Below are 15,918 nucleotides of genomic sequence, written 5' to 3' on the forward strand. Positions count from 1 at the left end.
GGTATATGTGTAAATACCGAGGTCAAACATCTTGTATATATCCAGGGATAACAAGTAAGTTAATAATGAAGATATGTTATTCTTTGAGTGCAAAAGATAGGAAGAAGCCACATAGCAAAAGCCCTTATCACAAAAGCAATTTTTTAAAATTAAGATAAGAAAGGTAGAGCCTGCGCGCGATTTCATTATCAAAGAAGTGAGTAGTTATCTCGGCAAAGGCACTCAGAGGCATAGTAAATTCAACAAGTGTCGTGGCTGCTCTGACTTTTATTCGGTTGAATTGTGATTGATAATGTCATGAATTTTACTTGCTCGACAGGAAGAACTAAAAAGAGGAAGGCAGCAAAGGCACGTCTGATCATCAGATCATGCATACACTTAAGTAAGCGAATCGACACCAAATTGGTGAGAAGAGCCATCATATCGAATATACATATAAAGTGAGCTGATGCATATCCTAGTCTCTTGATATGAGCTAGTGTCAGGTGTCTATTTTATCACATTTCTATTTTTTTATCTTTTTATGTATCATTCCTGTTAAGCTGAGGAGGTTTCATTTGTTTGAGGAGATCATTGAACCTATCGCAATAATTAATTCTTTACTCTCGATGTTTATGCATGCCGCAAGTCTTATGTTTTTAAATACGATATCTATATATATATATATATATATATATATATATATATATATATATATATATATATATATATGTGCATAGTTTTTGTAATATAAATAAGCTTAATATGTTTAGTTGCTGATAATTAATATGCTCCTCCTCAGTTTTTAACATCTTCTTATCTTTGGTCTTCTCTACATATGTATCATTGAACATTTTAAAGAAATGTGACAAAAATTCATTTCCTAGGCTGAGAAATGTGTCTGTTTTTGTTGTTTTTCCTCCGCGAATACTTCTTTTTTGTTCTAATCCAGCCTTTAATTTTTTTTTTTTTTTGCCTTTTTCGCTTTCTCCCACTAAATTCAAGTACAATAACATCAAAAACCATCAATCTAGTGCCAATTATCACTTTAATCATTTATAAATATTTTACTAGACGATGTTGATATCCGCGTAAAGCAATTCGAGCCCAAGATGAAACCCTCCGAAAACAGGAAGATGAAAATAATGAAAAGAAATGTTTCTACACGTTATTTAATTTTCCCTAATCTTATGTCTATATATATATATATATATAGTTTTATGGTCTAAAATTTTAAAGTGTTGGAAAATTCGGGAAAACATTATGAAATTAACATTTTAAAACCGCAGGGTTTTAAAATTTTTCCGAACTTCAAAATCTTGGATTTAAATATATATATAGACCATATCTTTAAGTTGGAGCAAACGATCATTCAGTAACTGGGGTTGCTCGACATATGACCTAATAAAAAATAATATAGTCTCTGACATAAAAATATCTTCCACTTTGAAAAAGTAAATATATATTAATACTATGGTCTTATTAAGTATATCATCTGTAATTTACATCAACATAACATTAATTTTTCTTATCAAACAACTAGGAGGCCACGAAAAATTATTTTTAAATCAACTATAAGTCACATATAATGTAACTTAGTGCCTTAATGTTAATGGTAATTACACTCAAATCTTATCTATATGCACTAACTTATTTTAAAAGCAAATTTTAGTTAGGTACGGATTATTTTTATAGTACTTGTTTATGATTACAATTAGAATGCAGTGTCTGCTTGTTCTTATGTGAGTATGCATGAAATCTTTTTTTCTAAAAAGAAATATTATGTATATAAGTCTGGTTTCATTCACATAAATGGTGAGTTGATATCACGACGTGTTATTCTTTTAATTGCAAAAAGATAGAAAGGCCACTCGGCAAAAGCAACTTTTTGAAACGCAGATATATATAATACACAGGCACTATTTGATCATGATTTGGGAATTGAGAATAGAGGTTTCTTGAAGCCTTCCGTATAGATAGGTGTAAATTAAACAAAAACAAGTGTCTTGCATGCTTGACCAATTTGATAATTTATCACATCACAAATAATTTAGCATTAATTGAATTGCGACTGATGTCATATAAAATGCGTACCCAGCTAAAATAAGGCACTTGTTTTTGTAATAGGGAGTCCGAAGTTGATGCTATCACTGCTTATGATCTGCTTTCCACGGAAGCACACACATTTGCTAAGAAAAACACCAAGTTTGCTACAATTCTTACTTCTTGTAGTACTCTGCAGGTTTTCTGTGTCTCCATGAGAAGGAATTAATCAATTCAGTCATCAAATTCAAAGCAAACTAAATCTTTGAAAAATGCAGTGCTTTTGCTCCGGCTTAATTTTGATAAAGCATTCGGTTAACAAATTCTTTATTAGAAGTTGGCAAGATATCTTATGGAGTACACATCAATCAATTCTCGAATAAAGCTTTAATGTATCTAGCAAAGTATGTGACGATTTAGCAATGAACATAAGCACTTGCTTAAGGTTTCAATTATCAATAAAATGAGAATCCATGCGTCTTTCTTGTAGGCGAAACCGGTCCATGTTAAGTAGCCATGACGGCTCAACTGTGTCTCATTCTCTCGGAGAGGGGCCGGTGACAGCAGTTCCGTTCAGTATTCTGATGAATCTGTCTCAGAAGATTATTCGCCTTTTTTATCTAACGCAAACACCACTTTCTTGGCTCAGAGAACCAAGAGTTTGCCGTTCTTTGCTTAATGGAAACTGAAAGAAATAAACAATTACAAATTGAAATTAAATGTCATGTACTTTGCTCCAGTTTAGATAACAAAAGACAATAGGCCATAAGTTAATTCAATGAAGGAAGCATGAAGAGTGTTAGTGTTGGTTGGTATTATCAAATCCAAGTATTTTGTTAAATTCAAAATAAAAAATTTAATGCAATTATGTATGGTTGTTAGATTATATTTATAACATCCTCTGATAGGATTGTGATGGTGATCTCTCATTTCCGTGATTGCTCTGCTTTCCACAGGACAATGCCCAGATATGCCTTACTTTTCTTCAACTTATGAAAATGGCAGCATGGTAAAATCTATGAAAGCTCTTATTAAATCTTTCAATTAATCAACCTTAAACAAAACCAAAAAATATTATCACAACATCAAATTACAACAGAGTAAAACAAGAATTTGAGGGTCAACAGGCAGCCATACAAGCAGATTGAACTTTTACCTAATTGTGTTTGCGTTGGTTCTATAAATCTTCTACTAAAATCAAAATAGAATAAATAGTCAAATTCATAGCTTCTTAGGCTTGTGCTCCAGCTGATGAGTGGCGTTAAAATCAACATGAACAAAAGCCCTTTCCACTTCAGGAAGTTGCTCCAGCTTTTCCTGAAGAGATTCTCCAATATTATGCGCTTCACTAAGTGACATCTCTGCCGGTAGCACTACGTCAGCTTCAACAAAATACTGACACCCGAAATTATAAGCTCGTACAGTCTCGATGTACTTAATCTCTTCGTGATGATTCCAGATTAAATACGTTAGCTTGGCTAAGTACTCTGCTGGAGCTGTTCTCCCGATCAATGACCAAACATTCTCCATCACTGTGTTTCCCCAGTTGCCCATTGTATATAAAGCTATCTGCATAATTTTTTTTTTTTTTTTCATTTGCTTAGTAATGAAAAACGATCAATGTGACTAAGAGGTTAATTTAATTTAGATCCTAGAATGATGTTAACTTACTAGAATGGCACCGATGGGATCAATCCACCAGTAGAATTTGATGGCTAGTACGGCTGTTGCTAGCCCGATTGAGTTAGTAATCACGTCGAAAAAATGATCCTGCGCGTAGGCTCTAACAATTTCATTTTTGAATCTCCGGCAGTACATCATGAGCGCCAATTTCACCACTGTGACAGACACCATTATCCCTATCATCCATTTTTCTTTTTCTGGATCCCTCTCTGGCTGAGCCTGCAGAAATTGATGTATAAAATTAAACGTGACGCGTTGATAAACTTGATCTTACATTATTAACGAACATACCTCTGTGAAAAGTTCTCTGCCAGATTCGAACAATATTTGCAATCCGAGAGTTGCCATAATTGATGCAAAAACAACAATTCCCTGCAGAAGCAATGAATTTAATGATTATAATTCAATCATATGCTAATAATGTCAGGTTCAAATTTTGTGTGTGTGTGTTCTCGGGCTTATACCACAGGCTGCATTCTGTTCTTGCCAATGGGATACTGATATTGATTCGGCTTCTTCATTGCATATGCAGTGAACCACAAAATGAAGCCAGATAAGAGATCCAATAGCGAGTCCAAAGTTGATGCTATTACTGCTAATGATCTGCTTTCCGCAGAAGCATACACTTTTGCTAAGAAAAGCACCAAGTTCGCTGCATTTGATGCGTAAATTGCCACCCTCTCATTTTTTGCAAGCTGCTTCATTTCCTCCTGAAGAAGAAAGAGAGCCCTTTTTTGTAAACCTATATTTGCTCGGTCGAAACTCCTATGATGAGAGAATTTTGATCCAAACCAAGAATCGCACTATAAAAGGGGAAAAAAAAATTGCACACCTGAGTGAGGCTTCCAGGCAAAATGCCCAACTCAGTGAATGTATCCACTTCATTGTACCCCTTGAGAAGCTTCTCTTGTCTCTTGTAATACCCAGCAATCTTTCTATGTCTTCCTGAAAAGGAATTAATCAACTGAGTCTCAGTTTTTAAAGCAAATCAAGGCTGCAAAAACCCAACTATATATAGTTTGGATATATCCAGCAAAGTAAGAAAATGAGGAAAGAGTATATGTATAGTGCGTGAGAACTTACTTAAGGTTTTGATATAATACCCAATGCTCAAATGAGAATCCATGCGTCTCTCTGGCAGGTGAAACCGGTCCATGTTAAGTCTCCATGATGGTTCAACTGTCAGGGTCACATTCTCTCCAGGAGGGGCTGGTGATAGCAGCTCCGTTCTGTAGTCAAATGAATCTATCCGAAGATCATTCTCCATTTTTATCAAGCAGAAGCAGTAGTTTCTTGGCAGAGAAGCAAGAGTTACCGCTTCTTATATAATGGAAACTGAACTGAAGCAAATAATTTTTTTTAAAAAAACATGAAAATGAAGTGTACCTGCTCCATGTCAGAGAACAAAAGACAACAGGCTATGACCTAATTCAATAAAGAAAGCATGAAGAATGTTGGTTTTGAAGGCAGCAAAGACACCACATTATGCTTCTTGTTGATAATTTTTAACATTAAATTGTTGAAGAGTTGGAGTCGGTCACAAAGTAATAACAATTCACGCCGCATCGAAGCTGACTTTTTTTCTGTTGAATTTTATTCTTCTTCCAAGTGGGGAAAGAATCCCTGTTAAGGCATATCAACACTTGCTTATATGACTCACCAGAAAGTACAGCACGAAAAAAAAAAAGCACCAAATCCAAATGGATGTGTGATTGAGAAAAAATAATAATAATAATGATGATAACTTTACTTTTGACTCTTGTTGCATTCTCTGTTTAGGGTCTACTTATCGAGTATTGACAAAGACTACGAACGGATATGATAGATAGCCTACACACACACATATAACAAATAAGAGAATGAAAATGAGATAATATTATAAAATAAAAAAGAATTGATTAAGATTTTTTGCTGCAAATCTCAGTTTAATTAAATCAAATTCCTGTTAAATTCAGTTTTAAATGAGTTAAATCCGTATTTAGTTTGGATAAAATTGGCCGAGCTAGTTTTAAGTTTAATTTTCGAAGCATTATTATAATCTAAGTAATGGGAAATTTTTTTCAAGTAAAACGGTTCCATGATGGTGAGGTTTACAATAATAATAATAATAATATATATATATATATATTATCATTTCATTAAGTGTGAAAATGAATGATGCCTCGTATTTCAGGGGGTGCGCTTAATAATAGAAAGCGAATCCTCGGCCACGACCGGAAGTAAGAAAATTCTCTTGTTTTCTAACACACACAAATAGAAAGCAGAGAAAACAGAGTGAAAATATAAAAATAAAAAATAAAAAAAGAAGGAGAGCCAAAAGCCGAAGAAGCCCTAGAGTTCGTCTCGAGAGAGAGCTTTCTCATTCATCAGCATAAAACCAAATATCAAATTCACAAGCTCCCGAGATGGTCAGTTTCGTCATCTTCACTCTTAAGTCTGTTTAGATTTGAGCTGAATTGATGCTAAAATATTGTAGCTTGGTTTGTTTGTTAGTTAATGATTACGTTTTTGTGATTTAATACCTGGGGTTTTTGTCAATTTATGGAATTAGCTATTCATATTTTAGTTCGATTTTTTTTAATTTGCTAAAGTTTCGCTCTTTGATGCTTATAATAACTTTGTTATCTGGATAGGAGTACTTTCTTCTTCCAGTGTTTGTGAATTGATCAGGTTTAATATGTAATTTTTGTATCTGGGTTTATAATTAATTCCTGTTTGAATTTTTCTTTGTTTCAGCATAAGCTGAGTAGAAGTAACCGGGACAAACTCCAACAATTTGTCTCGATAACTGGGGCAAGGTATGTGATTTTCTCTTATCCCCTTAAGTCTTATAGAAGATGATGCTGGAACGAGTATTTAAAAAAAAAAAAAAATTCTTTTGGCGCATGAGCTGATGAGCATGCTTCGGCCCGAATCTTATTTTATTTTATTTGTTTACTTGTTTATTCATTTATTGGTCTGTTCCAAAGGATAAAATCTTGGGAATATAGTTCTCCTCTTGCTGGTTTGTAAATGAGGTTTGGAAAAAAAAAATTGTAATTAAGAGCTATTAATTGCTGTAGGTTCTCCATAAGTACCTTTCGTTCTCTTATACAAGGATGGTTGTTTACCACTTCGAAGCATGTAGGGCAGTTTTTCATCATAGAAACCTCAAGCCCCTCTACTTCTCCTCCTCCACAAACTTTAAAGAATTTAAGTGGATTTTTCAAGATTATTATAGAGAATGAATAGGCTTTTCAGATTAACAGTAACAGGGTAGCATTGATTGTGTTGATTTTTATATATATGTATTTTTTTATTGATATGATTTTTTTCTTCATTTTTGTTTTTCTTTCCAAAACATCTTAATGCAGCGAAAAAGCTGCTCTTCAGGCTTTGAAGGCTAGTGACTGGCATCTTGAAGGAGCATTTGATGTATTCTATAGCCAACCTCAATCAAAATCACTAACTGATACCAGACATTTGGAGGAGCTTTATAACAGATATAAAGGCACGCTCTATCTTTAAACTAGCTTTTCTATTCCATTATGTTGCACTCAAATGCAAGTATATTGGACTACACTGTTTGCTTATGCCTCTTTGCACTTTTAACTTGTGAATATCACAAAAGTTAATGAAATTACCTAAGTGAATGAAGCACATTTAGTGGTGGCTTGCGTGGTTGTATGTCTAATGCTTATGGAATTACAACTCACTAATTATATTTTGATTCTAAAATATTCCCACAGATCCATATCTTGATATGATTCTGGTTGACGGTATCACTCTCCTGTGCAATGACCTTCAGGTAGCTCTTTTGGTTGTCAGTTAATTATTACTTTTTGTTGATTGTTATGGTTTTGAGTTTTCTGTACTATAATTCTGAGTCAGCTACTAATATTTCTTGGTATCCTTTCAAATTGTTTGCTTGACATTTGATCCTTACTTTTTTGCAGGTGGATCCTCAAGATATAGTTATGGTATGTATATCTTCGGAATTGTCTGCTTTGCAAGACATGCACTCTTTTTTCTTGTGAAATTTTCAGGAGAAAAATTATTCATTAATCCCGGATTCGAATTCTGATTCTAAAATTTTCAGTTGTAACCTGTAAAAGCTACAGTTGATGAATGTTCTGTGTCTTGGTGAATTGTCAAGCAAATGTGATGATGGCTTGGCTGAATTTTGATAGCATAGGTTTTTATTGTTGTTTCAGTTAGTTGTTTCATGGCACATGAAAGCTGCTACAATGTGTGAATTCTCAAAGCAGGAGTTCATAGGTGGATTGCAATCACTAGGGTAACTTTTCTTTCTGGTTGTTAATATATTGTAAGTTCAGATACACCATGATGCAAATTTGTTGAAGGCCATGTATTTTGTTTGCAGGATAGATTCTCTGGATAAGTTCCGTGAAAGGATATCATTCATGCGGGCTGAGCTGAAAGATGAACGTACGTGCACTGGTGCATAGTTTTTGGTATCTACTCAAAGATTGATTATATTTTGAAGTGTGCTGATTTTATGGAAATCATTTCTTTACTGATAGAGCAGGGAAAAAGAAATTGAGATGTTTCCAAACAGATCCTTGAACCTTTTTTGCCCTTTTTCCATTTTAGTTGTAGATGATATGTTCTCATGTTCTTGTTGCTGAAATAATATTGTCTTATGATTATCCAGAAAAATTCCGTGAGATATACAACTTTGCATTTGCCTGGGCAAAAGAAAAGGTAATTGTGTTTTTGTTTTTAAGGATTTCAACTTGTAAATTATCTAAATAGTGATTTTCTGAAGATCAATCTATTCATATTGAAAAGGTACTTTACTCTGACATCAGTATTCTAGTATAATAGTTAATTGGCAGATGAGTTAATGTTTATTATCCAGGGTCTTATAAGTAATTACCCTGGAAACTTAAGAAAGAGCTAGGCTAGTGTGTAATGGTTGGACTAACTGGTCTGCTTCAATCTAACACTTGAGAACCTGACAGTACCTCTTACTACTTTGCTTTTGTTTCCCGTTATGGTTGGCTGTCTACATGATTCTGGACAGATGTGAATTCTATTTTTGGGCTTAAAAAAAGGGGCCTTGGAGCCCACGTGTATACTCAGTTGCAATTGATTCAGTTATAGTGGCAGTTCTGTTACAGGCTACATGTCCTACTCTGAATATCTGTATCTTATGTTTTGGTACTTTATTTATGTCAACTGATTTTTCTTTTTCCAAATTTAGGGTCAGAAATCTCTGGCATTGGACACTGCAATCGGAATGTGGCAATTATTATTTGCTGAGAAGCAGTGGCCACTAGTTGATCATTGGTGCCAGTTCTTGCAGGTAGCTTATTGACTCTTTCTTCGTAGTGTTTCGTACTTTTTTTTTTCTTTTTTAAAAGGTAAGGGGGTGGGCCAAACCCAAATAATTTTTATTTTCCACTTACCTCTCCTAAGGCCCGAACCTGGGTGGTCAGCTGCTACAAGTTTCATGCTGTTACCAACCCGACCATGCCCTCGGGGGCGTATTTCGTACATATTTGTTTTTGGACGAATTATGTTCTTTCGTGTATTTCCTTTGATGTATGTTTTCTATTCTGTTGCTATTCAACAGGCTAAGCATAATAAAGCAATCTCAAGGGACACATGGTCTCAGCTATTGGAGTTTGCAAGGGTAAGGTGAATTTTTAAGGTTATAGCGATAATTTTGCTAACAATAATTTAATGTGCTTTTTTCATTCTCTTGTCTTTGCACATTCATTCAACCCTAACGAGATGGCATCGACAAAAATATGGTATATAGCTAGAAGGGAAAATCCTTCACTGCTAAAGAGAAGAAAAACCGTGCTGTCTTTCTGTTGGTTTCATGCATAGTAGAATTGTCAAATTTGAAAATCTTGGCCCCTTTTCTGTTTCTTTTTTGTTTATTTTCTAGCAGGACCAGAGTAGCTAATATTTATTTTCTTCGTCCACTCTTTTCTAAAGAAAAATTGCATTTCTTCTTCCTGTTATCATCTTCCAATTTTAAACCACTTGCATGTGCGTTACCAAATACATCATCTTGATGTAGTTGAGAACTGTTGGCAAATGTTGTGGAAGATCCTATTCCTACTTCTATTCATTTTATTTTACCGTCTGACCAAATGAGCAGATCTGACATTAGAAAATGATGTATTGGAATCCCCGAATTTCATTTCTAGTTAGTAGACTATATTACTACTAACTACTTTTCATTTTTTCTTTTATACAGACAGTGGACCCTGCACTATCAAACTATGATGCAGAAGGCGCATGGCCTTATCTTATTGATGAATTCGTTGAATACTTGACTGAGAATGGCATTGTTCAAAATCGATGATGAGCCACGCTGGTGGGTTAATTATGCTACAAAGTGATAACATCTTTCTCTAGTGTGATTGTAGTCGTGCTCCCCTGTCAATGAAATTTGTTTGTTTCGGAAAATAATGACTTCCCCAAAAAACACTTGTTTGTTCATGACCTTATTTATCTGTTGACAATTGGGTATTCAACATTCTCAGTCAATGGGATTGTTGATGATGATATTTGCATTTCTAGTGAAATTAATTATTTGCATAACTATTCCCTCTCTTTTGTTGTCAATAATTCTTGTAAGTTTGGACAAGTTTTGAAAATGGGCTGAAAAACGTGTAGGCTTTTTTTTTTTTTTGGTTTTTTGGTTTCTGTACATATCAACCTATTCCTCCAGCTATTAGAAAACGCTATTCAATTATTTTGTTTAGGGGAAAAAAATTGCTGGGTTTACGCTATCATTTTGGGTAGCTTTTTGTTCAATTTCACAATTGGTTGATCTCGATTAATCATAACTCTTACCATCGTAATTGCCACACAAAAAGCGCATAACTCTTACCATAGCTAGTAATCGGCACACAAATGGTAAAACTAAACACAAAAAGCCAAACAATGAATATTTATGCCTTTCTTTGAATTGAAATTTGAAATTCAATAAGTTGTTTATTTTATAATTTTTTTCAAAAATAATATTTAGTAAATTTTATAAAATTTACTTGTTTCATAATTTTCTCTATTTTAATAACAACTTTTGGAAAGTAGGTAAAGAGTTATTTTTCATAATTAACTTATTAAAAAAAGTCACCATCTCTTTCTAAAGTTTCTATTATAACTTTAATATTTTAACAAAAAATAATTATGTCCTATTTTTTCATACATTCTAATATATATGGCATTAGATACCATGTTACCACCACAATCAAATTACTCCCACAATTATTATGCATTCTCTTTAGTATCAAAGTTTTAATCCAGAAGTTCATATTTTTTATATTTTACTTTTGTTTTCCATTATAAGATTCAAGAAGACGCTTGCATATAATTACGTAATTTTTTTTCAAATTATGAATAATTTCACACAAAAGTTAACTACAACTTTTAAAATCAATCTTCTAACCATGACTTTTAATATTTAATCTATTTACATATTTTTCTTATGTCAGAGTGTTTGTTGCAATATGTTTAATGTGAAATGTAATACGTATTACTTTTTTATTTTATTTTAATCATGTATTCGTATGAATTTTTATTATTTTTTATGTAACAAATTATGCAGTTCATCATTGATTTTTTTTTCACTTATGTAATTTCATGCATTTTAAAAACTAAAAAGCATGTCCAAAGATTATTAAACATACTCCCAAAAATAAAAAGTAATTTAAATTTATGTCTATTTTAGTTATTATATAATAAAACAACACTTTCGTAATAAAATTTACCAAACATATGTACATTACTTTTCAAACTCACAACAATCATGACAACACAGTCTGTCAAACACCAAACTGCTTTTTAATCAGCAGCTTACTTCATCCGCACAACGAAATAACTTATTTAATTAGTCACCGCAATCCCAAGCCAGTCCTTATATGTTAGGATGTAGATATTCCTTTTATTCATAAATATTTAATTTTTACAATTAATGATATTTGTAGAATGCTATTTTACTTGAAATTGTTAGTTGATTCTATGTTAATTTATGCGATTAAATGAAAAAAAAAATCATTTTTTAGCATAACATTGCATATATTGAAAAAAAAAAGATATGTTATAATTAATAATAAAATGTTTTTAATTTTACTTACCACCTTTAACTTATCAAATATATAATAATAAATATCAAAATATCATAATTCGGTTTTTTTTTTACTTGTGAGACAAATAACTTAGCACTTATATTCAATCATCCAAAGAAGGTAAAATTATAATTATTTGGAATTGTATATGTCCAAGTTGAATTCCAACATATAGTTATATATCCACATTTCTTTTCGTCGTGCTAAATTGTATATACAACAAACAACATGTCGTCTATCAAGTTGAATTCCACATAATTTTAATAAAAGTAAAAAAAAATTAACAATTATAAAGAATAATAACAATATCCTGGCCTCTCATTAGGTTCATTATAAATTTGGTTCAATAATATAGAAATTTTATATGTTATATGTAATATATTTCATTTGCAATATTTATTTTTTTCATAATATTAGTATATGTGGATAGACAAACCATTTACAAAAGTAAAATTAGGAAACCAAAAGACTGCAAACTAAACTAAAATATAATCGCCCATCTATCTCAAAATGCTTTTTCTTTTTTTTAAAAAAAAAAATTGTACACTGGAAAAAAAAAAGAAAAAAAAAAGCGCCATTAAATTTAAATTTAAATTTACAACACGTCATTCATGCAGTAGAAAAACTGACGACATGTTCTCTAGTAAATTTATGTAACTGACAAGTGTAAAGTGTATGCATTGACTTATATAATAGATGGCGCATCGTTTTCATTTTGATCACAAACGACATCTCGTTTAGTTTAAAATTTGGTAGACAACAAACATGATGTCTTTATATTTTACTTGACAAACAACAAATTATCTATTAAGATGAATTCTATATGATTTTAATAAAAATAAGTGATCATTTGTTTTTTAACAATCACATAGAATAATAACCTATTTCAATTATTCATATATTTTTTTACATTGTTATTTGCATGTCTTTTGTTGTTGTTGTTATTATTATTATTGTTTTTGTCGTTGTAATACAATCATTGTATTGGGCTCAATATTATAATAAGCATGCATGTATTTCTTTTAAAATGTTACTTATTTATTTTGTTAGTAAAAATACACAATCTTAAGTAAGAGTACTTCTGCAACTTATAATAATTCATTCTGATTATAAAGAAAAAGTAAGCACGTCAAGAAGAAAATCATTGATTCTGATTTTGATTCATAAAGTTCGAAGTAAAGAATTTATTCTACCCATTCTTCATTTCGATTGTAATTCATTTTTATTTCATCATATTCGAATTTCTGTGATTTGTAAAGTAGATGCACAATTAATATAAAGTAATTATTTAAAACGACTATAAATCTTGGATTAAATTCAACTTTAATGATCAATAAAGACTCTGGATAACTTTAACCATAATTATAATATTGAAGTGATAGATATGCATTCAACTAAAGTACTCCAGCCGACAAAGCCACTTGTCACTAAGCTTCGAATGACTTCAACCTGATAGAAAGAAGATCTCAGATATAAATGATGGCAACTTGGCTGTCGAAATCCATCAAATGCTTAATCAAATTCTTGGTAGATAGAAACTACCCACAACAATATCCAAGCATGGAGACGAAGGATTTTGCCTCCGCATTCTTGCTCTTCATTGTCTTCATTTCTGGTAAGAGTTTTCATCTCATTTAGAAGAATTGTAGATATCGTAACATATAGTACAGATGAAATTCTATGAAACTATAATTTGTTCGGATTCTTGACTCCAGCGGAGATGGTGGAAATTCATGCTAGGATGTGCAGAACACATAGCAGAGCTTTCACAGGCTTGTGCTACCGCAACGACAACTGTGCTATGGCTTGCATGTCAGAAGGTTTCGACTATGGGTACTGTACAGCACTCCAGCGCATATGCATGTGTGCCAATCCCTGCCGCGGTCCTCCGGTAATCCGCGTCCCGCCGCCAGGAGGTCTAGAACCACCATATGTCGAAGAGGCATTACTTGCTTCCCAAGAAACTTCAGCATCGTACTCCGAAAAGGAAGTGTCCCCTGCTGAAGCGCCTAGTCCTAGCCCTGAAGAGCCAATTATCAATATCAGGGCGTCCCCTGTGGAAGCTCCCCCCGTGGAAGCTCCGGGGCCTAGATCTACAAAGGATGAAAAATATCCCTTTTCGCATAAAGAATCTCCGGAGGAAATGTCTCTTCCATATGAAGAAAAGGCTTATCCGAAAAGAAAGTGGGCTACTTCTAGGCCATCTCTTCACTTTGATAATATGAACTGATGCAGCTGAAAAAATAATGCTTCAAAATTAGCTCACCTTTTTAGCTGTAGCTTTTGACTTTGATAATAATAATAATAATAAGCTTGCGCGTATATCAGGGATTGCTGCAATGTTTTGCTACTACAATTTGACCATTTGCATATTCAGACACAATTAAATTGGTTTTAAAATCTAGCGTTACAATTATGATTATGTATCTTTAAACTAATCTCATCCTAAATTAAACTTACTTCTACTGCAAGAGGCCTAAGCAATTGAACTTATCGGAAAAGAAATTGACTTTTTTTTTTACCCTCTTGTTTCACACAAGTTAAATAAAAAACAAATACAAATCTATCTCATTCTACCTTCACTAAAATTTTTAAAGAGCGATAGTCTATAGTTAAAACATTTATATCGTTATCTTATGCTTATTCGAATGCAAGTTAATAGAAATGAGAATACAGTAGTTGCAATATTTGGGTTGCTGCTCGTCTTCTGCATTCTTTAGATTGTTTGAAATAATCGTTTTACTCAGGGATTTTATAACCTTCGGTAGTCTTCTTTAAAGACTCTTGTGTAGCTGCATGAATGGATAAAAAGTTAAAACCAATAGAGTTTGCAAAGAAAAATATGTGCATCGCAGCTTACGTTTGGGATCATAAGTGGTATGCATTTTGGTTGTTAATTTTGCTCCCTCTTTGGGGATAATTCATTTTTTTTTCCCCTTTTGGGCTGAGGTTATGGCAATCGTTATTGAAAATTCATGACATGGACTTATGGTTGAGTGCGATTCTTTAGCAGCGGTGGTCTATTTCTTTTCTTGTACTCATTTTTCTCCCGCGTGGAATTTCATGTTTTCCAGAATGCAAATCCTGTAGACCTCAACCTCGTCATACTCTACTCTTTCTCTCTCATTAATGATATATCTATGTAGTCTGTAGAGGCTGGCCCTTCGAAATTAGATTCCGGAGAAAACAGATTAGAATTGCGAATGAGCAATATTGGCAACGGAAGAGTTGAGGCGGCAAGGGTCTCCCAATTCGGTAGGATTTGCACGCAACGGGCCGGTCTTGAGATTCTAAAAATGCGCATGTTGGGGATCATCTCGTGTCTTGCTACACAAGAAAAGAAAAGATGCAATCCTCTTACGACAGAATTACGAAATCGTAAAACTTGTTATCTAAGAATTATTACTTAGAATGCATTCTCATTTAAGTTGTTCCACAAGCAATAAAATAAAACAAAACAAGGATTCAATAATTGATCGGTTGCTGTCATAAATGAGACTTCTTAAGCATCTGAATCCTTGCCTAAAAGCAAGATAACTGAGAAGGTAAATATTACAAGGCTTTCAGACAAGGTGAAGGACCCCTATTTGATAGGAAGTGCTCATTGTCAATGAAAAATATGAAGTCACCCTTATGCAAAGGTATATGGGACAGGTTGAAGATGCAAAATACACTGATTGTATAGATTATGGTAAAAGAAAGACTATAATATTAAGAATTACAAAGGATATAGGAGTAAAATTAAAACAGAAGCTGATTTGAGCCAATGCATGAGATTTCCGAGTTCTAAAATAGAAGAGAGAGAAGGTTGATGAAACAACTAGGCATATTGATAGATTTTGGTTGGATTCTGAAGTGAAGTTGATATGCCATTACTAGCGGTTGGGAGCTCTGTTGGTGACATGCAATGCTTAAAGAGGATTTGTGTTTTCTCTTGGTTCAAGAGTCCTTTCATAGTGTTCAAAGAAGCATCAATCAGTAGCACAATATCAACTGAAATAGACTATGTAGCTGCATCCTAAGAATGCCCATGAGACATTAAGAAACCCATAAATTAAAATTTGACCATTATCAGACATAACCAACAATCGAGATGCTAAAAGTATTTTGAAAGAATGTTTTC

The 15,918-nt window shown here is 33.0% G+C and overlaps 3 protein-coding genes across 4 annotated transcripts; 2 read left to right on the forward strand and 1 right to left on the reverse strand.

Annotated features, from left to right (window-relative positions):
* Positions 1–3,243: 3,243 nt before the first annotated feature.
* LOC18033486 (metal tolerance protein 10) lies at positions 3,244–4,972 on the reverse strand. The gene is made up of 6 exons (XM_006422204.2): positions 4,789–4,972; positions 4,538–4,650; positions 4,170–4,415; positions 3,997–4,077; positions 3,694–3,924; positions 3,244–3,591 (listed from the first exon to the last, which is right to left on the reverse strand). Exons 1-6 carry the CDS (start codon positions 4,970–4,972, stop codon positions 3,244–3,246), a joined length of 1,203 nt encoding a protein of 400 aa, XP_006422267.1.
* Positions 4,973–5,863: 891 nt separating this feature from the next.
* Positions 5,864–10,278, forward strand: LOC18031432 (DCN1-like protein 2). Of its 2 annotated transcripts, none has more exons than XM_024190567.1 (11): positions 5,864–6,113; positions 6,442–6,503; positions 7,059–7,195; positions 7,434–7,492; positions 7,641–7,664; positions 7,899–7,981; positions 8,069–8,133; positions 8,360–8,409; positions 8,912–9,013; positions 9,284–9,348; positions 9,920–10,278. In XM_024190567.1, the coding sequence occupies exons 1-11, from the start codon at positions 6,111–6,113 to the stop codon at positions 9,996–9,998; spliced, it is 729 nt and encodes a 242-aa protein (XP_024046335.1). In that variant the 5' UTR covers positions 5,864–6,110; the 3' UTR covers positions 9,999–10,278. The 2 variants fall into 2 exon arrangements, with proteins under 2 accessions (XP_024046335.1, XP_006422268.1); XM_006422205.2 differs by having other exon boundaries at positions 9,284–9,343.
* Positions 10,279–13,221: 2,943 nt separating this feature from the next.
* LOC18033452 lies at positions 13,222–14,025 on the forward strand. The gene is made up of 2 exons (XM_006422206.2): positions 13,222–13,410; positions 13,511–14,025. Exons 1-2 carry the CDS (start codon positions 13,272–13,274, stop codon positions 14,023–14,025), a joined length of 654 nt encoding a protein of 217 aa, XP_006422269.2. The 5' UTR covers positions 13,222–13,271.
* The last annotated feature ends 1,893 nt before the right edge of the window (positions 14,026–15,918 follow it).

The sequence above is a fragment of the Citrus clementina genome, unplaced genomic scaffold, assembly GCF_000493195.1.
Source record: "Citrus clementina cultivar Clemenules unplaced genomic scaffold, Citrus_clementina_v1.0 scaffold_9, whole genome shotgun sequence".
In the NCBI taxonomy this organism is placed as follows: Eukaryota; Viridiplantae; Streptophyta; class Magnoliopsida; order Sapindales; family Rutaceae; genus Citrus; species Citrus x clementina.

What these genes read in the sequence shown, in the direction of transcription:
- LOC18033452 (XM_006422206.2), top strand. Translation starts at nt 13,272, where the DNA reads ATGATGGCAACTTGGCTGTCGAAATCCATCAAATGCTTAATCAAATTC. An exon ending in CTTCATTGTCTTCATTTCTG is followed by an intron (nt 13,411 to 13,510) that starts GTAAGAGTTTTC and finishes TCTTGACTCCAG; the next exon opens with CGGAGATGGTGGAAATTCAT.
- LOC18031432 (XM_006422205.2), top strand. An exon ending in GTCTCGATAACTGGGGCAAG is followed by an intron (nt 6,504 to 7,058) that starts GTATGTGATTTT and finishes ATCTTAATGCAG; the next exon opens with CGAAAAAGCTGCTCTTCAGG. An exon ending in GGCTGAGCTGAAAGATGAAC is followed by an intron (nt 8,134 to 8,359) that starts GTACGTGCACTG and finishes ATGATTATCCAG; the next exon opens with AAAAATTCCGTGAGATATAC.
- LOC18033486 (XM_006422204.2), bottom strand. Translation starts at nt 4,972, where the DNA reads ATGGAGAATGATCTTCGGATAGATTCATTTGACTACAGAACGGAGCTG. An exon ending in TGCCTGGAAGCCTCACTCAG is followed by an intron (nt 4,416 to 4,537) that starts GTGTGCAATTTT and finishes TTTCTTCTTCAG; the next exon opens with GAGGAAATGAAGCAGCTTGC. An exon ending in GCAGAGAACTTTTCACAGAG is followed by an intron (nt 3,925 to 3,996) that starts GTATGTTCGTTA and finishes CAATTTCTGCAG; the next exon opens with GCTCAGCCAGAGAGGGATCC.